General features: G+C 38.4%; 1 protein-coding gene across 4 annotated transcripts in view; it reads left to right on the top strand.

Moving 5' to 3' along the window:
• MAP3K3 (mitogen-activated protein kinase kinase kinase 3) overlaps nucleotides 1-22,744 on the top strand; it is an 82,201-nt gene that overhangs the window by 10,785 nt on the left and 48,672 nt on the right. For 3 of the 4 annotated variants that reach the window (XM_037810085.1, XM_037810082.1, XM_037810083.1), the window contains one exon: nucleotides 9,653-9,693. The exons of the other annotated variant lie outside the window; for it this stretch is intronic. In XM_037810085.1, coding sequence (XP_037666013.1) covers nucleotides 9,653-9,693 — 41 coding nt within the window. The remainder of the gene's footprint in view (nucleotides 1-9,652; nucleotides 9,694-22,744) is intronic. 4 annotated transcript variants of the gene reach the window in all.

Below are 22,744 nucleotides of genomic sequence, written 5' to 3'. Positions count from 1 at the left end.
TACTAATGCCAGAAGAGTGTGGAATTCATTTCCTAAACAAGTCATTTTAGTTGGTATGCAGGGAGTAAGGTTACTCATGAACTATATTCAGTGCCTCAAGTCACCATTTTACACAACAATGTAATTCATAAGCAGCCACTGTCAGTGCTAGCTAATAAACTTCCTATGATAATGGAAATGTTCCATATCTGTGCTGTCCAGTATGGTGTCCATTAGCCACATCTGACTACTGGCAACTAAGGAACTGAATTTTAAATTTTATTTAATTTTAATTTATTTAGATTTAAATAGCCATATGTGGCTAGTAACTGTTATATTGGGCAGTACAGCTTTTATTTTATCATATAAGGGACTGTTGATTTTTTGGACAGAAATGAAGTACTCGCTGGGAAATGTTTCGAGATTTGTTGGTATGTTCATTCCTTCCACACAAGTAATGAATTTCTAGGCATTGTGATGAATAGACTTATCAGTGGGAATGCTATGTAAGATTCTGTTCCAGGGGCAGGGAAATCTGTCGTGAATGTGAAGCTGTGGAACTAGCATAGTTGTTTAAAAATTGAAGCTCAAAGTTTTATACCTATTAGTAGGTAAAGGGATATTGAAAATGTCCAGGGTGACTTTTCCCAGTAATGAAGTCAAGGTTGTAGACTGGTCTGTCCTGGGAAGTGAGGTAGCCATCTAGCTTCTGACTAGGCGAGGTATTCTTCAACAACATCCTGAAAACAGAGAGAGGAAGCAAGTCTTAGTGAAAGCATTTCTGAGAAGGATGGGGTGAGATGGAGGTGGGGGGTATGTGTCTTTTGAGGGAGAGGGTGTTTACAGCTTAGTTTAATGAAAAGATGTTAATAATCCATTAACATAGGACTTTACAATTTACCGAGTGAATTCACATTTTTTATTATTGTTTTTGTTTTTGTTAGCTTAGGCCTGGGATAGGATTAAACAGTGTTCTCCATTACAAGTTCTTCCACCACAAGGTCCATGCTTAGGTGGTAGGAGGAATGAAAGATCAAAACCTAATTTAAATGGCTGAGATATACCAAATTGGATTAAGAAATGTCAAATTGGGCTAAAGATTTCAATTGCAGAGTCCCACTGGAAAGTAATCAAGTATTTTGGCCAGCAGGAAAGGTTGTTTTTTTCAAGGGCAAAATGGGACAGGCAGAGGCAAACACCCCTTCAGTGTGAGAATGGGAGTGCTGGATACAAGGCCTAGTTGAGATTGGCACAGCCTCACGCGGCTCAAGCTTGGCACATCAAGGAAAGCCAGAGAAGCTGTAGGTTCATTGATGGAATTGTTTGGGGACTGAGGCCTGGAAGAACTTGAAAACCTAATTTAATATGTCTGCTTGGCAGGACTTGATGACATCCTTTTCCCTAATAAACAAGCTTACTTAGAGAATGTATTTGAGGACAGATAGACACTCTGAACAGCTATGGAAGTACATGGGCCATCAGGTGCTTGGTTATGAACTATTTTCTAGGAGGTAGGATCTGTGTTCTCTGTATTCTATACATTGGGCCCTTGAAAGTCTTCAGCATGATGGTTAGAGCTGGCTGAATATTTTTAGATGTGTGGTGCATCCTAGGTATGGCTAGGGCCTGTGGTTGGTTTTGCAGGCCATAATGTGCAGCATTTCTGTAGTAGCCATCAACTCACAGTGCTTTACCATTGGGTGCTAGTTCTCTGTCGAGTTGACAGCTTAGTGTAGTGAAAAGAACACTAGCCTAGGAGTGAGAAGTCATTGAATTATTAGTAATCCATTAATGTAGAATTTTACAGTTTACAGAGTACTTTCACTTTTATTTCACATTTAGCAAGAACGACTGTAAGCATGTGTATAATACTTTAAAGTTTACAGAGTTGTTTCACAAAAGTATTTTGTAGCTCCGGGAAGCAAACTCAGATCTTCTGACTCTAATTTTACTATGTATTTGTTATGTAAGTTTTCTGAACCTCAGATTTTCCACCTGAAATATAAACATAAGAACACCCACTATATCTACCTCTTATGGTTGTTGTAAGATCAAAGACAGAATGTAAAACATTTTGCATGTTGTAAAACAAATGTACAAATGTAAAGCAGTAGTAGTAGCATCACTTCTAACCAGAATCATGCACAGTGTCATGGAGCTGAAGGGGTTAAAGTTTTTCTTGCCTCACTGGATTGTCATTATTGTCTATCTGAAGGCCCTTTGCAAACCTCTGAACCTAGCCTAATTTCTGAAAAGTCCAGTGGAGGTGCATATGTAATCATTATTTCCACAGGGTCCTGTTTCCTTTGACTCTTATCAAAATAGTAGGTATAGGCTTGAACAGAGCCCAGGGTTTGGGTCTCACCCACCTGATGTTCACTGGTGGGTGTTTCAAGATGGCAAAGTTGCTTTATTCATGGCAGGCACAAGCACGGCAGGGCCCTTAACTATCAGTTTTAGAGGAAGAGAATTCTAGGAGCTGTTTCCCCAAAAGAATCAGTTATTGAGCAGACTGCCTTTTTCTTATACTGTGATAGACCTCTTTTAAAACTGACCTTCTCTTTCAGGGGTTGCTAAGGAAGGCTGGCTGGTTTGAAAATAAAATACTGAATACAACACAGAAGCCTGGCATTATGTTTTGTAAAAAGGGCTTCTTTATCTCTTCCAGTGATCTCTTGGGACTTGTCTGAGTTATACTTATAAATAAAATTTTAATTTTTGTTGCCCTTTTCTTCTCATTTATCTGCTATCTTTGGTAAAGTAAGGACCCCAGAGCCAAAGGTGGAGGGAGCCATCACAGGTATGTAGCAAATACAGGGTAGAAGAAGCAGTACAGAATCAGGGAGAGGGTAAGAGGGATGATGGTTGTCTGAGACTTTCGCTAGGTCAAATTAGTTCACAAACCTTGTTTAACAAGCAGTGTTTGATTTTTCTAGATTCTTTAGAGCCCTCTTGGGTTAAATGTTCAGCTGTTGAGTTCAGACTTTGAGAAGGTTATTTCTGTTTAAGTTTGATATCAACGTTTGTTACTCCTATTCCCTTGCTGAGTTTCCAAATCTGTAGCCTGCATTGCCTCTCTCCGTGTGTGGCTCTCACTGTTCCACACACCAAATTGGCTGTAGTCAGGAGGACTTGAACTGCCTAGAACTGAACCTTGGTAGTGGAACTTTTTTCTCAGCAGCTGTAGTACCTCTCCATTCAGCTCAGCATGTGCCTACAGTCAAGCTTCTTAGATACACAAAAGATATATTATTCATTTTCCGTGCTCACTGGGAAATGAGAAATACATACGCGAAAAAAGTTAGTTTGTGACTCTCCCAAACTATATGGAACAGACAGTAAGTGCTGTGGGAGGTCAGGAAAGTAAAAGATGAGCTTGTTGAAAGAGTTATGGAGTCATTTCTGGAGGAACTGGTGTTTGAACAAGGCTGAGAAGTATGTGTAAAAGTTTAGTTAGATGGAAAGGAGGGAAGGTGGCACTCCAGGTGTGGAAACAAACTGATTGAATACCTAGGGGAAGGAATGAACATGGTGTGTTTCAGGAAATAAGGTGGACATAGGTCTGGCTAGATCTTGATCCTGTTGGAAACAGTGTCAGATTGTTAGGTAAAGTGCATGAGCCTAAATTCCAGAGAGCTCTGAATGATAGTTGATGATTTAGACTATATTCCATAGGTCATGGGCATCACCCATTACATTTTGAACAAGGAAGGGACATGGTGAAAGAGGTGATTAAATGATTGGAACTGTAGAGCAACATAGAATGAGGTTGGAGGGGCAGGGGTGGCCAAGAGTTACAGAGGTTGCTTTAGTAATCCAGGAGTGAGGAGGAAGGGGCTCTGTGCGGGTGATGATGGGGAGAATGAGGAGCAGAGTTGCATTGAAGGGAAGACTGGAATTTGCTGTCTGGCTGTGAGAGGGGGAAGGAAAGAAAGAATTAAGCAAAACTCAGAGGTATGAGTGTGTGTAGCCAAGAGAGCAGTGTTAGACATAGCAACACTGGGAAGGGAGACTTTTAGGAGAGTAGTTGATGCACACACATGGATAGGTTGAATTTGAGTGAAAAAACTAAGAGAAAGAGAACGCGTGCATGCCTGTGTGTGTATGTGTGTGTGTGTGTGTGTGGTTTTTGCAGGTCCACAGTTCCTTATCAGCATTTTTGAAATCCAGAAGTGTACTGTGAACTGAAAGTTTATTTTTTTAAATTTGTAGCAAACTCATTTGGCAATAAAACCTGGCTCAGCTGACACAGTGCTATTTATAGTCTTTATTCCACTTACTGTGAATATTCTTATTTTTCACTTCAAAAATTGAGATAGATATGATAACTAGCTTGTGCTATATTAACAAATAAACTCCAAAATCTCAGTGACTTAACACAAAAGTATTTCTCACTTGTGTTTTATGTCCAGTGCAGGGAAGGGGAGGACTGTGCTCCCCCCCAGTCAGTTTGGGACCTGGATTGGGGGAGGCTGCATTCTCCTATAAATGTACGATCTGGAACATATGACCAACAGAGAAGAGAGTGTAGAACTCATTTCTGTTCCCAGCTCTCGTTCAGAACTAGTCACAAGGCCCCAGACTCCAAGAGGGGTTAGGAAATGTTAGGAATACCAGTGAGCATTTTGCCTCCACCACAGGATCACTGCCCAGGCACCCCAGCCATCACATGATACGGAGAACATATACCATAGTACCTCTCTAAATCCAAAAAGTTTTGCATTGTGAAACACTTTTGGCCCCAAGCATTTGGCTAATGGATAATGGACCTGTATTATCATTTATTGAGCACTTACTTGTTATGTACTGTTTTATATCAAATTATATCATTTTATTTCTCTCAATAACTCCATGAGATAGATATCATTATTTTCACTTTACAGATGAGGAAACTGAGATACAAAGAGGTCAAATAATAATATGTTTAAGGTCACACAGCTAGGAATTGTAGAGCCAGGATTTGAAATCAGCCTGGTTGACTCGAGAGCTGTATTCTTAAGTACATATCTGCCTGAAACGTATGGCAGGCAGATGAAGTTTTGATTGAGTGAGTGTGGCTGGACATAGAGATTTTGGAATCTTGTATTTAGAGGTCGACAGATTAAGTTTATTTCCACTGGGGAGATGTGAGGAAAGGGGGAGAAGTCTGGAGGCCAGAAGTCCACACATTGAGGAATGGTCACATGTAGGGGGAGGGGTGGGAGAGGGCATGAAGAAGAGGAACCAGCAAAGAAGCAGAAGTGGTTAGAGTGGTGGCAGGTTCCTGGGGCTGAGATGGAGTCACAGAAGTCAGGGGAGGAGCGAACTTGGTCCCAGAGAGAAATGCCTCAGAGAGGTCAAGGAGAATGATTGGCAGGAAAGGAGCAGATTCAGATTATCTTTATCTGAACTTCCCTTATCCTTTGCTTATTGTGGTCAGCCTGACAGGGGAAACTCAGATTTAGTAACTTGGCAGATTTGGGCACACCATGTGGTACATGGAAGCTGGTCATGAGCCTGCATCCTTCCCTAGAAAAGCTTCAGAAGAGGGATTCAGTGTGCTAGGCATTTTTTATTTACATTCCTGTTAGTCACAAACTTGGTTAGTTTGGGGTAGGAGTGGTTTGTGGTTTGGGGGTAAAGTTTACTTTCCTTTCTGAGTAAATTCATGCAGCGTAAATACTCTGATTATAGCCCATCTTGAAATAAATTTCGTTTCTTTCAGTTCCAGAAAGGGACTGAGGGAGGGGGTTCCTTTATCCATGCATCTAAATGTAACATTTCAGATTGAGTGAGAGCTACACCAAGGTGTGCTGGACTATATAGGCAGGAACAGGTGAAAAGATATGGTAGCTCAGCTTGAAGGGTCATGTAGGAGTACAAAGTGCAGTCAGTACTTGCAAAATTCCAGAACCAGCTCTAGAAACAATGTATGAAGCTAGAAATGACATGCCAGAGCTTAGCAACATGTCTCAGGCACCATGCTTTGGAGGGTCCTTGCCATGGTAACTGCTTATCATTTCTGGGGCAGGAGAAAAATAAGATAGTGAAAAAACTGCTGCCACTCATACAGACTTTGAATCCACACAGTAATTTCCTCCACAGCACTGCCCAACCTTCCTGCTCCATGCGTACACATACCCTCACACACTCACTCTCACTTAGGATGCAGACGAGACGGGGGGTGCACTGCCTTCCCGTTCTGCCTCTTCCATCTGCATCCATCCCCATCCACCTCCAGCCTCAGCCACAGACTCCACTCCTGATTCCCCAGGTCTTAAAACTTGCTGTATGACTGGTACTCCAGTCTGACTCCACTATTAGCCAAGATATGGGGTACCTACCATCTCTTCCTCCATAAGTTCCCAAAAGTAAGGTCACAAAAGATTCTTTGATAGTGTCTTTCTTTCAGCCCTCCCTTTAAAGTCTTGCATCTGTGGGTAAAATAAACTTTGTTTGCTCGTGTGACATAAGTTGTAGCATAGTATAGTAGTTAAGAACCAGGCTTTTAGAGTTCTAAATCTGTGACTCTGCCCTTGTAAGCTATGTGACGTTGTGGGACTTACTTAACCTCATTGTAACTCCATTTCTTCTGTAAAATAGGGAAAATAATAGTACCTGTTGTGTGTATTAGTTTAATTAATATATGTAACATGCTTAGATCATGCCTAGTGCATAGTAATGTTCAATAAATGTTAGCTATTCTTATGTATTATTAAGGGATAAAGTTACATTAAAAGGCGAGAGGGCTGTATTGAGGGCTGTGTTTTGAAGAGTTATCACATTGTAGGCCTGTTCCTCTGGGGAGCCTTGCTGTCCACTGTTCAGTACATGAACTTTCCAGGTACCCTAAGCTCTTTGAGCCCCGGTTTCCTCATCTTTAAAATAATATAATTAGAGGATGGTAGATTTCCTTTTAGCTCTTATGTTCTAATTCATTGCTTTCTCAGAGAGTCCATGAGGTCAAAACTCTCTTCCTTATAATGCTAAGATATTATTGGCTTTTTTTACTCTCATTCTTTCAAAAATGTACAGTAGAGTTTTCCACAGGCTGCATATGTGTTATCCCAGATGGAAAGCAGAAACAGCCGTGAGAATCCAGCTGTCTCCTGTTAAGGCATGTATTAAAAAGATTTGCATTCTTCTCACTAAATTGTTTTTGGAAAAGACAAGTGTGGTTTTTTTTTGTTTGTTTTTTATAAAACTGTGTTTTTGTTAGCATGTAATGGTTTTTATTTTTAAATGAATAAATTTGAATTGTCTTAGTTTTAATTTCTAAAATGGTAAATATCAATAAATGTAACCCGCATAAACAGAAGCTCTGGGTCTTCAATAATTTTTAAGAGTATAAACTACAACAGCTGTTCCATTTAAACGGACATCCTTTCTGGGCCTAGAAGAGAATTCTAGCCCCCAGTCTCTTGGGAAAAGGGAGTTCTTTATGCACTCACCCTGCATTTCAGACTGCCTCCCTTTTCTGTCATCTGCTATGTCAGATATTATGTTCCTTACCTTCAGATGCTCTTAAACCCTCTTTCTTCTAAGCTTCAGTCCATTAATTTGTCTTTCCCAGTATAATTTTCATTCATTGACTATGAACTCTTTCTCTCCTCCATCTCTATTCTTTACTTGTTTCCTGACAGTCTTACTTTTCTTTTTCTTTACCTCTTCTTCTATAATATCCTTTCCCTTTTTCTTTCATTCTTTGACCCCCTTAGTTGTTTGTTTGCCCTATTGCAGTCTCTCTTCCTTGATTTGTTCTTTAACATTCTGACACTTCTACTTCCTCTTATTTCTGATATTTACTCTCAATTCTGTTCTTCATTCATCTGTTTAACAAATATAATTAAGCTTAGGTACTATATGCCGTTCTCTTTACTTTGGCACCAGGGATATAGAAAACAAGGTAGACATGATTTCTGAACTTATGGAGCTGTCAGGATACCCATGATGGTCATTTTTGGGTAAGGCTGGGAACAGTATTGAGGTAATTTGCCTGGAGTCCCTCTTTACCCTCACTTGGGGTTGCCTTGAGAGGATCACTGAAACCAATAGTAGTAGTTGCAGCAGCAGCAACAGCAGCCACCATTTGTTGCATGCCTACTCTGTCAGATATTTTACTTACATTATCTCATTTAGTTTTCATATCAACGCTGGTATTTTTAGCTCCCCACCTTGCAGATGGAAAAACAAAGACCCATAAAGGATAAGTAACTTGCCTGTGGTCATATAGCTAGGAAGTATAAGTACCAAGATTTCTTCTTTTATTCAGTTATATCAGCTAAGAAGGAAAGGTATATCCTGATCAGGAGGTGATATGGTGGAGAAAATGCCAGAGCCAGCTGTGGAAATAGAGTGTGTACGAAGCTAGAAATATCATGTCCAGAGCATAGCAACAAGAGCTGGGGCAGCCACCTAGGGATCTTGTCCCAAGGCTTGGTTGCCTTTGTTAGAACTGGAAGGCTACAACTCATTGGAAGGGAATTCCTATCTGGGTAGAGAAGCTGGAACATGAACCATCAGGGATGTTTGCCTAATGTTGCCGAAGAATAACCTGAGGCTTACCTGGTGTTCCAGTTTGCTAAAGCTGCTGTTATGCAAAATATCAGAAATAGATTGGCTTTTATAAAGGGGATTTATTAGGTTACAGATCTACAGTTCTAAGACCATAGAAGTGTTCAGACTAAGGCATCAATAAAAGGATACCTTCACTGAAGAAAGACCGATGGCGTCTGGAACACCTCTGTCAGCTGGGGAGGCATGTGGCTGGCATCTGCTGGTCCTTTGCTCCAGGGCTGCATTTCAAAATTGCTTTCTCCAAAATGTCTCTGGTTTTCTATTTCTCTTAGTTTCTGTCAGCTCTCTCCTTGGTTCTCCTGGGGCATTTCTCTCTCAGCATCTGGGAGTCCTCTCTTAGCTTCTCTAGGGCAAACTCTGGCCTTCATCCCTTAGCATAGCATCTCCAGACATCCTTCTTCTACATCTCCAAGAGTCTTCAAGCATCTCCAAGCATCAGTGACAGTTGGCTCTTGAGCTCTCTTCAGTATTCCCATGAATTAATCAAGATACACCCTGAATGGGCTCCCAGGTTCTAGTTTCAAAATGGCTTTCTCCAAAATGTCTCTGGGCTTCTGTTTCTCTTAGTTTCTCTCTGTCAGATCCTGTGCGTGCTTGCTTATTTTCCCAGGGCATTTCTCTCTAAGTGTCTGGGGGTCCTCTCTTAGATTCTCCAGGGCGAACTCAGGGCTTCATCTCGTAGCTTAGCATCTCCAAATGTCTTTCTGTCTGCATCTCCAAGCATTGGGTCTGTGTCAGCTCTTAGCTTCTCCGCAAACTGGATAACACATCTTAGCTTCTCTCCAAAGGTCTCTCTCAGCTTCTCTGAGCTTCTCTTCTCTGTGAGCTCTCTTAAAATACTCCAGTGAACTAATCACTGGATTGGTGGGGTCACACCTCCATGGAAATGATCTAATCAAAAGGTCTCACCTACAGTTGGGTGGCACATCTCCATGGAAACAACCTAATCAAACGTCCCACCCTAATCAAAAGACTAGTTAAGTCTGCCCCCACAAGATTGCGTTAAAGAACATGGCTTTTGTGAGGGACATAATAGATTCAAACCAGCACACCTGGGAATGGCAGGTGTTACATATGCCAGAGAAACCTCTAACTTGTCTATCATTCCTTTTGGCAGAGTGACGTCAGGATCAAGTTTGAGTACAACGGAGAGAGGCGGTAAGTCGGGCTTGTGATCAATGGTTGTATTCATACATATGATGAAGTTCTCAGAAAGCTTTGAGTGCGTGGAAGCTATTTCCCTGTAGTGATGCCTAAGGGGTCACTGGCTGGGTAATGTAGTTGAATGTGTATAAAGGCGAGTTTCACTCTTGATTTGGCCTACCAAGTGAACCTTGTTTCTGGTCTTAGAATTGGAAGTCCTTTCAACCGCTGATAGTTTATTTTTCTGCTCCATTCTACTACTTACTGTGAGGTTTGCCATTATGCTGAGGAAGGAAGCCAAGACTCCAGCTCTATTCAGAGTCATGGCTTCCAGACACCCTGATACTGTGCCACCTATGGACATTAGAGGGAGGTTAGGATTCTCCTCTGACATGGTCCCATTCCCATCTCTGGTAGAGTAATCCTTGCTCTGTCCATTCCAGGGACCGGGTTGGTGAATTGGAAGTTTCTTTATGATGTCTCTGAGTCATGGGAAGCTGCATTGAGGCCATCAGTTGTGAGAGATTTCAGATCCTTTGAGGACATAGAGGGTTTTTCAGTTTATAGTTTGAACCTTAACCTTGTTAGGGAAGCAGAAAAAATGTTACAAAACCCTTCTGTCCTTTTCTCCATTGTCAGGATTTTTAGAGTTTTTGTGTTTTTTGTGTGTGTGTGTGTCTGTGTTTTTCTGTGTGTCAAGGTAGAAGTTCTCAGGAGAAAAATATGACTCCACTTAATTTCTGAAGTTATTTAAGGAAAAACTTTTTAAAATATCATGGGATATTTGGGACCCTGTGTTTATGTGGCACATGTGCATATGTGTGCCTTTCAATATCTGTTTCCCACTCTTTGCCTTTTTCTCCATTGATACTCCTCCCCCTTCTTCCCTTGGCTTGAAGCATTTGGACAGGCAAGAGCATACCTGTGAGGATGAGGTCCTCCTATGAGGACCTTATTACCTGAAAACACGCCTAGTAATAGTAGTTTTCTGCTGCCAGCAACTTTCAGCCGTTTAGAAGCCAGCTCCAGACAAGTTCTATGTCTGCTGTTCTCCCTTAAGAAAATACATTCACAAGCCTGCAAGGTTATCACCTGCCCAGTGGGAATATTGTGGAAAGTGTAATCTGCGGAGCCAGAGTCCTGCTCCTACCATGTGGACTCCAGGGCTGTTTCAGGTCGAAAGGGACAGATGTCTTCTGCTAGTCCTGTGTCTGGCCAGAAGCAGAACAGTTTAATTTGTCACTTCATTGTTATTGCTTTTCACACTGACCCTTCTGGGGTATGGAGGAATGGAGCAGCAGAGAGCTTTCAGAAGTAGATATGAAATTTAAAAAATCAAAAGCTCAGTTGTTTTGGAGCCTAATTAATAAAGTTACACTCTTCTGAATTCCCTGTTCCCACAGTAATATGCAGTTACAATGAGCAGACTTACACTGAGAACCCATGTCTAGACAGCACCTAACAGTTTTTCACTGCTTGGGACATTTGATTTGAGGAAAAATATAAGGATTACAGTATGGATGGATTTCCTGGTAGAGACAAACTAATATGGTCAGCAATATAATTTTCAAAAATGAAAGGTGGTGGTGGATGAAGAAAAAATTTTAGAGTAATTATCTTCCTGGGTTGTTAGGCTTTGCGTGAGGGATAGATTATGGATTACAGTAATATTCTATCAGAGTTGTTCAATAGGAGTTTATGCTATAATGGAAATATTCTCTATCTGTACTGTCCAGTATAGTAGCCACTAGCTACATGTGGCTAGTGAGCACTTGGAATGTGGCTAGTGTGACTGAGGAACTGATTTTTAATTTAATTTACTTAATTGAAATTTAAAAAACCACATATGGCTAGTGACACCATTTTGAATATTGTAGTTCTATATGACAGTGACTTTTTTTGCTGCCTACTGAATAAAGCCAGCCAGGCACAGAAGAACATTAAAGAAATTGTCCAGTCATATTTCATTAAAATCCAGTGGCTTAGATCTCTCTTTCCTGTGGCATATTGCTTTTTCCTCTGGTTATATCATTTCCATTCTGGGGGAGCAGGGAAGACATGAAAGAACCACCACATACTTCTTCCTCGCAGCATGGAGGAAGGCAAGAAACATAGAGCCATCATATGTTTTGCCTGTTTTTCTATTGCATTGTCTTTTTCTTACCAATTTTTTTTGCAAATACTTTCTCCAAGTTTGATGTTTGCTTTTTGACTTTTGTCAGTGGTTTATTTTGCCATCAGACATTTTAATTTTTGTTGTCAGATCAGTCATCTTCCCTTTTGGCTTTCGTATTTTGTGTCATGCTTAGAAAGACCTCCCCTACTCCAAGATTTTTTTTTTTTTTAATCCTGTATTTTCTTCTAGTATTCATTTTTTTTTACATTTAAGTCTTTAATCAATTTAAATTTATTTTGTTTTAATGGGTAACCAGTTGTCCTACTACTATTTATAGTGTAGTCAATGTTCCATATACATGAGTTTCTTCTGATACTTTATTCTGTTTCATTTATATCTTTGCTGATTTTTAATAATTTTTTTTTATTTTAGACTATTGGGTTGAACCCATATGAAATTGCCACTTTTGTACATCAAAAATGATCGGCTATCAGCAGTCTCATATAGTTCAACCTAATACATTTATGTAAACATTTTATTATGAAAATTTCAAACACAAAACTAGAGAGAATATTATAATAAGGCCCCTTGGACCTTCACCCACCTTCAACATTATCAACATTTTGTCAGTCTTGCTTCATCTATCCCCTATTTTTAATGTTGCTGTAGTATTTAATAACAAATCATATTTTAATACCTCTTTGGACAAGTTCTTACTCTACCCTGTAATAATAGAAATTGGACTTTGAAATAATCTAAGGAGTTTTTCTAGGAAAGCCTCAATATCAATACTATTTATATGCATAGCTGTGTCACTGGTCAAGAAAAATTGATCAAACTCTATAATAGGACGTTTTGATTTTAGGAAGCTCAATTCTGAGCATAATCTGTTTGAGATTTCTGTGGAATCTCCATCAAAAATCAACCTTTCAAGTCCTGGAGTTGAGTCACTCAAAAATTGAGACATTGTTTTTAGTACTGCTGTTCCAATCCCCAGGCTTTCTAGTTGTTTACTAACAGAAGTTTTTGGAACATAGTTTTTAAACTGAGTGACCTGCTGTGATACTGAACCATCGTTGGCAGAAAAGTCCAATCTGAAGTGGTAGAACAAATGGTTGGGCTGCACACTGCTTATGGGTACTGTTAGCAAACCTGAGGAATGTTCAAAAGGGTGAAGGGTAACAGGATAATGAAGAAAAAGAGCTAAGTAAAAGCAAAGAGAGTCGTATGTTGAGAAGAAAGGAAAGGAGAGTAACGTCAGCAACATGGTGGAGTAAAAAGCTCCAAGTGCATGCCTCCCACCCCTGAAACATTAAAAAAAAAAAAAATGCAGAAACTGTTGGAACCAGCTTTCCCAGAACTCTGGAAAACAGTCAAAGGTATATAGCAATTAAACGAATGTTCCATCAAGAAAAAGGCAACCTAAAAACACTGGGAAAGCTGCTTGTTGCTTTTATTTGCCCTGACCCCATCCCCTCTACAGATCAGTCATCATCTTTGGGAAAGTAGTCTACTTTCCCAGTGCAGGTCCCTGGTATCTGGTTATGGAGAAAGCAGAACACACATAATGTGCAAATTTAGTTGTATGTGTCTATATGTTCCAACCCATCTGGTGGCTCTCTGAAAGACAGACTCAAGGTGCTTGTTATTTTCAGCCAACTCAGAATTCACTTGGTATAGGAAAACAGTGCAGAGAAGTGGCTGCAAAGAAAACTGCAGCCACCTGGGGTGGGGGGGGAAGATGAGATATACAATAGACTGCCTGGGGTTTGGGAGGAAAAGTCGGGGAGAGATTTTTTTGTTAGGAGATGGGGACACCCATGAGTATTCGTACATACTAGGGGAGTTTGAAAGCCACTTTGCATGCCAAGGGCAAAACACATGCTCAGAAAGATCTGAGAAGGCCGTAAACATTCACCTCAGACTGATGTATAGGCTCAGCGTAAGCTGGGCTAAAACTTGAGAGCCTCAACACAGAGCTAATTTACAAGGACTGGGGGATTTTGTGTGTGTGTGTGTGTGTGCATGTGTGTGTGTGTGTGTATTTTGTTGTTGTTCTTTTTTCTGAACTCCTGGCATTCTGTGGGAAATCTCTGTGGGAACACTTACTGAATACAAGCTAAAGGAACAGAGACTTAGGTGATCACCTATGACTAAGGGAATACATACTTTGCAAAAAGAGTTTTAAAAAAATCAATAAAGAAATTTACTACTTCAGCCTTAAATGGTCAAAAACAAACAAACAAACAAACAAACAAAAAAACCCCAGCAAACCCTAGGGAAGAGGGAAAATCTGCCAGAGTTAACACATTATAATATTCAGATGTACAGATTTCACCAAAAAATTAACAAGGGATATAAGATTATGGAAAAGGTTAGACCATTCGAAGGAACAAAATAAAGTGACAGAAACCATCCTTGAGGAAACCCAGACATTGAAATTACTAATCAAAGATGTTAAGTCAACTCTCCTCAATAAGTTCAGTAAGCTGACAGAAAGTATGGGCAGAGAACTAAGGAAGATCAGGAAAATGATAGATAAACAAAAGGAAGAATTCAGTAAAGAGCTATAAATTTTGAAAAGGAACCAAACAAATTCTGGAGCTTAAATTACAATGACTGCAATAAAAAAATCACTAGAGGGGTTCAACTGCAGCTTTGAAAAGGCAGAAGAAAGAATCAGTGAAGTTGAATATAGGACAATTGAAATTATTTAGTCTGAGGGCCAGAAAGAAAAAAAATGAAAAAAGTGGACAGCACCTAAGAAATATGTGGGGTGCCATGAAACAATGCATTGTGGGAGTCACAGGAGAGAAAGTGGCAGAAAAAACGTTTGAAGAAATAATGGCAGAAAACATCACAAATTTGACAAAATGCATGAATATACACATCCAAGATTTCAGTGAACTCCAAGTAGGATAGTCTCAAAGAGATTCAAATTGAGATACATTATAGTCAAACTGTTGGGAGGCCAAAGACAAAAAAAGGATCCTAAAAACTGCAAGAGGTAAGCAACTCATCATGTACAAGGGATTCTCAAGATTAACAGCTGATTTCTCATCAGAAACCATGGATGCCAAAAGGCAGTGAGATAACATATTTAAAATACTGAAAGAAAAAAAACAGCTATCGATCAAGAATTCTAATTCATGCAAAACTATTCTTTAAAAATGAGGGAGAAATCAAAACATTCTCAAAAATAAACAAAAGTTAAGGGTGTTCGTTACCACTGGAACTGCCCTACAGGAAATGCTAAAGAGTGTAGTTCAGGATGAAAGGAAAGGACACTAGACAGTAGCTTGAAGCCATATGAAGAAATAAAGAGCCACAGTAAAGGTAAATATAAGTGCAAATATTATTATATTTTTGGTTTATAACTCTACTTTTTATTTTTTACATGATATGAAATAAAAATGCATAAAAAATCATAAATCTTTGTTGCTTGGTACACGAAGTATAAAGATGTAAGCTGTGACAAGAACAACATAAAGGGAGGGGGAACAGGCAGATACAGGGCAGAGTGTGTATACTACTGAAGTTAGTGTACCAATTCACATTAGATTATTGATTTAGGGTGTTAAATACTAACCCCAAAGTAACCACAAAGAAAATGTCTAAGACATAGAAAGGGAAATGTGAAGGAATCAAAATGGTTCTCTACAGAATATTGACAAATCACAAAAGAAGGCAGTAATGGAAAAGATGAGGGACAAACAAATGTAAGACATACAGAAAACAATTAGAAAATGGACTAAGTTGGTCCTACCTTATCAGTAATTACTTTAAAGGTAAACGGATTATTTTAAGTTGGGAGAATGGATTTTTAAAAGTATGATTCAACTATATGCTGTGTAAAGGAGACTGACATTGGCTCCAAAGGCACAAACTGGATGAAAGTATGGAAAAAAGAATATTCCGTGTAAATAATAACCAAAAAAGAGCGTGGATGGCTATAATAATATCAGATAAAATAGACTTTACATTAATAACTGTTAAAGGGACAAAGAAAGACACTGTATTGATAAAAGGGTCAATTTAATAGGAATATAAAACAATTATATACATATATATACTTAAGAACTGCACCCCCAAATACACAAAGCTTTCCCCCTAAGGTAAGTGATAAGACAAGGATGTCCATTTTCTTCACTTCTACTCTACATTGTAGTATAAGTTCTAGCCAGAGGAATTAGGTAAGAAAAAAAATAAAAGGCATCCAACTTATTCACAGGTGATGTGGTCTTTTTTAAAATTAATTTTTAAAATATTTTTATTGTCGAATATAACATATATGCATAGAAATGATAACTTTCTAAGTGCAATTTAACAAGTAGTTAGCAAATTTAAAAAAAATATTCTAGTTACAGTTCCACAGTTTCAGTTATTTTCTTATAATGAAGTATAACATATATACAAAAAGGTAATATCTTTCAAAGTATGATTTAAGAAGTAGATATAAAGAAATTTCCAAAGTTGTTATGAGTTACAATAATAGTTTCAGTTATTTCCTTATTGTGAAATACAGCATATATACAAAAAGGTAAGTTTCAAATTACAATTTAACAAGTAGCTATAGAACAAATTTCAAAGGATGCTATGTGTTAGTTTCACCACTTCAGTTCTTTCATTCTAGCTATTGTAATACCCTAGTAACTAAGAAGAAGAAAATTATATAAGGATTTAGTATTCATAATCCTTTGTTAAATTCCATCTTGTCTGTTGCTACCCCTTCCTCTAGTTTCATCACTCTCCAGATCTTCAGGAATGTCTAGGCAGTGACCACCCTAACCTGTTCATCTTGAAAAGGGGTATCAACTTTATGAGAAAAGGAGATACATCTAGTTGATATTCTTGAAGAGGCTCTTGCCTCTGGGTTTTGGGACTTAGCTGGCATAGGAGCACTCTAAAGGATTTAAGTTTCTGAAGAATAAACTTAATGAGTGAAATTTTATAGGGATCCAGGTATTCTTTAAGGTTTTTGGGACTACTGTTGACTTGGGCTTATCATACTGTGATCATTTGGCATGTCTAGGTGAAGCTTGCAAAGGAGTAACCTCCAGGACAGCCTCTTGACTCTGTTTGAACTCTCACAGCCACTAAAACCTTATTTTGTTGCCTTTCTTTTCCCCCTTTTGGTCAAAAAGGCACTCTCAGTCCTTCGGTGCCAGGGTCAGACTCATTCCCGGAATCCATGTCCCACTTCTCCAGGAAGGCTCATTCATCTTGGGGGTCTTTTCCCATGTTGGGAGGAGGGTGATGAGTTTATTTGCAGAATTAGGCTTAGAGAGAGAAAGTCCACATTTGAGCAATAAAAGAGGTTCTCTGGAGGTGACTCCTAGGCATAATAATAGGTGGGCTTAGCCTCCCCTTTATAACCATAAGTTTCACCCAAGCAAGCCTCAATATTGAGGGCTTGACTTATAAAGTGGGGGATTCCTAAATTCACAAAGCGTATGTTATGTCCACGATAATCCATCTCATATCTCACATTATCATCACGTAGCTGAACAATGCTCATCACGCTCCATTTTAAACAGTTCTCATGACCCAAAACATTTCGTAGCTCCTGTCAGCCCTCAATTATTTGTCCCTAGTATTTGTGTAATATTAGTGTGATATTCCTATTAATTATAGTCCCTAGTATGCAATATGTAGATTTTTCCCATATACCCTTATGTTGTCAACTCTATGCACTAGTGTCATATCTTACAAGTATATCATGCAAGCACCTGTCTATTTTTCTGGTGCTGATCTTGGGAAACATGCCTTTAAACAACTCCTTTCAATCCTATTTGCCTTCAGTACAGCTCTGATACTTATAATCCCATGAAGAAACAATCACCACCCCTATCCATTACCGTACCTTTGAATTCACCATCATTAACATATCTGAATATATTAGATTTATCATTCCCCCTCACCAACTACTGTCTGTCACTAGGTCCCCAATATTCTACATTATAAGACATTGATTTTACATCAATGTCCAGATAGTTCATAGAAGTGGTAACATACAATATCTCTTCTTTTGTGTCTGACTTATTTTACTCAGAATTATATCTTCAAGGTTCATCCATGTTGCCATGTTTCAGGACCTTGTTGCTTCTTACGGCTGCATAGTATTCCATCATACGTATATACCACATTTTGTTTGTCCACTCGTCTGTTGAAGGACACTTGGATTGTTTCCATCTCTTGGCAATTGTGAACAATGCTTCTATGAACATCAGTGTACAAACATCTGTGTCACTGCTTTCAGATGTTCTGGGTATATACTGAGAAGTGGAATTGTCAGATCAGAGGATAATTAAATATCTAGTTTTCTGAGAAACCACCCAACTGTCTTCCAGATTGGCTGTACCATTATACAGTCCCACCAGCAATGAATACGAGTTCCAATTTCTCCACATTCTCTCCAGCATTTGTAGTTTCCTGTTTGTTTAATGGCAGCCATTCTTATTGGTGTGAGGTGATATCTCATTACGGTCTTGATTTGCATCTCCCTAGTAGTAATGAAGATAAACATTTTTTCGTGTGTTTTTTGGCTATTTGTATTTCCTCTTTAGAGAAATGTCTTTTCATATCTTTTGCCCATTTTATAATTGGACTGTTTGTACTACTGTCGTTGAGTTGTAGGATTCTTTATATTTGGAAGATAACAGTCTCTTATCAGATACATGGTTCCAAGTGTTTTCTCTCATTGCGTTGCCTGCCTCTTCACCTTTTTGAAAAATCCTTTGAGGTACAGAAGCTTTTGATTTTGAAGAGTTCCCATTTATCTATTTTTTCTTTCATTGCTTGTGCTTTAGATGTAAGGTCTAAGACGCGACCTCCTAATACTAGGTCTTGAAGATGTTTCCCTACATTATCTTCTAGGAGTTTTATGGTACTGTCACTTATATTGCGGTCTTTGATCCATTTCCAGTTAACTTTTGTATAGGGTGTGAGGTAGAATCCTCTTTCATTCTTTTTGTTATGGCTATCCAGTTCCCCCAGCCCCATTTCTTGAAGAGACTATTCTGTCCCAGTTCAGTGGATTTAGGGGCCTTATCAAAAATCAGTCGACCATATATCCAAACTCAATTTTATTCCATTGATCAGTATGTCTATCTTTATGCCAGTACCGTGCTGTTTTGACCACTGTAGCTTTATAGTAGGCTTCAAAGTCTGGAAGTGTAAGTTCTCCCACTTCATTCTTCTTTTTTAGGATGTTTTTGGCAATTCGAGGCCTCTTTCCCTTCCAAATAAATTTGATAACTAGCTTTCCCAAGTCTGCAAAGTAGAGTGTTGGAATTTTGATTGGAATTGTGTTCACTCTGTAGATAGGTTGGGTAGAATTGACAACAATGTTTAGTCTTCCTATCCATAAGCATGGAATATTTTCCCACCTATTTAGTCCCTTTTTTTTTTCTTTTAGTAAAATTTTGTCGTTTTCTGTGTAGAGGTCTTTTATGTCCTTGGTCAAGTTTATTCCTGATTTTTTTAGTTGCTGTTGTAAATGGAATTTTTTTTTTTTGATTGTCTCTTCAGTTAGATCATTACTAGAGTGTAGGAACAATATCAACTTATGTGCATTAATCTTATGTCCCACTGTTCTGCTGAATTTATTAGCTCAAGTAGCTTTGTGGTCAGATTCTCAGGATTTTTCAAATATAAGATTATATCATCTGCAAATAATGACACTTTTACTTCTTCCTTTCCAATTTGGATATGTTTTATATCTTTGTCTTGGCAAATTGCTCTGGCTAGAACTTCTAGCACAATGTTGAGTAATAGAGGTGACAGCGGGCATCCTTGTCTTTTTCCTGATCTTAGGGGGAAGGCTTTCAGCCTCTCACTGTTGAGTATTATGCTGTCTGTGGGTTTTTCATATATGCCCTTTGTCATATTGAGGAAGTTTCCTTCAATTTCTACCTTTTGAAGTGTTTTTATCAAAAAGGGATGTTGAATTTTGTCAAATGCTTTTTCAGCATCTATCGAGATGATCATCTAATTTTTTCCCTTTTGATTTGTTAATATGTTGAATTACATTAATTGATTTTCTTATGTTGAACCATCCTTGCATGCCAGGAATGAACCCCACTTGGTCGTGGCGTATAATTCTTTTAATGTGCCTTTGGATTCGATTTGCAAGTATTTTGTTTATGATTTTTGCATCTATGTTCATTAGGGAGATTGGCCTATAGCTTTCCTTTTTTGAAGTGTCTTTATCTGGTTTTGATATCAAAATGATATTAGTTTCATAAAATAAGTTAGTGTTCTTTTTTCTTCAATTTTTAAAAAGAGTTTGAGCAGGAATGGTGTCAATTCTTTTTGGAAAATTTGGTAAAATTCCCCTGTGATGCCATCTGACCCTGGGCTTTTGTTTGTAGGTAGATTTTTGATGACTGATTGGATCTCTTTGCTTGTGACTGGTTTGTTGAGGTTTTCTATTTCTTCTCTGGTCAGTCTAGGTTGTTCATGTGTTTCCAGGAAATTGTCTGTTTCCTCTAAATTGTCTAGCTTGTTGGCATACAGTTGTTCATAATATCCTCTTATGATTTTTTAAATTTCTTTGGGATCCCCTTCTCATTTCTGATTCTGTTTATTTAGGTCTTCTCTATTTTTGACTTAGTCTCGCTAAGGGTCTGTTAGTCTTGTTGATCTTCTCAAAGAACCAACTTTTGGTTTTATTTATTCTCTCCATTGTTTTTTTGTTTTCCAACTCATTTATTTCTGCTTTAATCTTTGTTATTTCTTTTCATCTGCTTGTTTAGGGTTAGTTTGCTGACCATTCTCTAGCCTCTTCAGTTGTTCAATTAGGTCTTTAGTTTTAGCTCTTTTTTGTTTGTTTGTTTGTTTGTTTTTTAGTTTTTATTGAGATTGTTCACATACCATACAACTATCCAAAGATCCAAAGTGTACAATCAGTTGCCTATGGTACCATCATACAGCTGTGCATCCATCACCACAATTAATTTTTTTTTCATTTTTTAGAGCATTTTCATTACTCCAGAAAAGAAAGAAAGGAAACTCCAATCCTCTCATACCCCTAATCACTCCCCCTCCATTATTGATTCATAGTTTTGGCATAGTACATTTGTCACTGTAATACTACTAACTGTAGTATATAGTTTGCAATAGATATGTATTTTTTTCTTCTATGCCCCTGTATTATTTTTTTCCCTTTTTTTTTTTTTTAACTTTTTTTTCTTTTTTAAATCAACTGTATGGGAAAAAAAATTAAAAAAAAAAAAAACATACAATAAAAGAACAATTCAAAGAGACCATAACAAGGGAGTAAGAAAAAGACAACTAACCTAAGATAACTGCTTTACTTCCAACCTCTTCCTACTTTACCCCAAGAAAGTTACCTAATATAGCAACATTTCTGTGAACTTGTTCCTACTATATCCATCAGAAATTAACAGACCATAGTCATTCCTGGGCATCCCCAGAACGTTAAATAGCTTATCTGTTCTTCTTGGATTATTGTTGCCCCTTCCTTAATTGCTCTCTATTGCTAGTTCCCCTACATTCTACATTATAAACCATTCGTTTTACATTTTTCAAAGTTCACATTAGTGGTAGCATATAATATTTCTCTTTTTGTGCCTGGCTTATTTCGCTCAGCATTATGTCTTCAAGGTTCATCCATGTTGTCATATGTTTCACGACATCGTTCCTTCTTACTGCCGCGTAGTATTCCATCGTGTGTATATACCACATTTTATTTATCCACTCATCTGTTGAAGAACAGTTGGGTTGTTTCCACCTCTTGGCAATTGTGAATAATGCTGCTATGAACATTGGCCTGCAGATATCTGTTCGTGTCACTGCTTTCCGACCTTCCGGGTATATACCGAGAAGTGCACTCGCTGGATCGAATGGTAACTCTGTATCTAGTTTTCTAAGGAACTGCCAGACTGACTTCCAGAGTGGCTGAACCATTATACAGTCCCATCAACAATGAATAAGAGTTCGAATTTCTCCACATCCCCTCCAGCATTTGTAGTTTCCTGTTTGTTTAATGGCAGCCACTCTAATCGGTGTGAGATGGTATCTCATTGTGGTCTTAATTTGCATCTCTCTAATAGCTAGTCAAGCTGAACATTTTTTCATGTGTTTCTTGGCCATTTGTATTTCCTCTTCAGAGAAATGTCTTTTCATGTCTTTTGCCCATTTTATAATTGAGCTGTCTGTACTATTGTCATTGAGTTGTAGGATTTCTTTATATATGCAAGATATCAGTCTTTTGTCAGATACATGGTTTCCAAAACTTTTTTCCCATTGAGTTGGCTGCCTCTTTACCTTTTTGAGAAATTCCTTTGAGGTGCAGAAACTTTTAAGCTTGAGGAGTTCCCATTTATCTATTTTTTCTTTTGTTGCTTGTGCTTTGGGTGTAAAGTCTAGGAAGTGGCCGCCTAATACAAGGTCTTGAAGATGTTTTCCTACATTATCTTCTAGGAGTTTTATGGTACTTTCTTTTATATTGATATCTTTGGTCCATTTTGAGTTAATTTTTGTGTAGGGTGTGAGGTAGGGGTCCTCTTTCATTCTTTTGGATATGGATATTCAACTCTCCCAGCCCCATTTGTTGAAAAGACCGTTACGACTCAGTTCAGTGACTTTGGGGGCCTTATCAAAGATCAGTCGGCCATAGATCTGAGGGTCTATCTCTGAATTCTCACTTCGATTCCATTGATCTATATGTCTATCTTTGTGCCAGTACCATGCTGTTTTGACAACTGTGGCTTTATAATAAGCTTCAAAGTCAGGGAGTGTAAGTCCTCCCACTTCGTTTTTCTTTTTTAGAGTGTCTTTAGCAATTCGAGGCATCTTCCCTTTCCAAATAAATTTGATAACTAGCTTTTCCAAGTCTGCAAAGTAGGCTGTTGGAATTTTGATTGGGATTGCATTGAATCTGTAGATGAGTTTGGGTAGAATTGACATCTTAATGACATTTAGCCT

The sequence above is a fragment of the Choloepus didactylus genome, chromosome 18, assembly GCF_015220235.1.
Source record: "Choloepus didactylus isolate mChoDid1 chromosome 18, mChoDid1.pri, whole genome shotgun sequence".
NCBI classification, from domain to species: Eukaryota; Metazoa; Chordata; class Mammalia; order Pilosa; family Megalonychidae; genus Choloepus; species Choloepus didactylus.
Note: the sequence above shows the minus strand (reverse complement) of the source record. Positions and strands in the feature narration are given on the sequence as shown.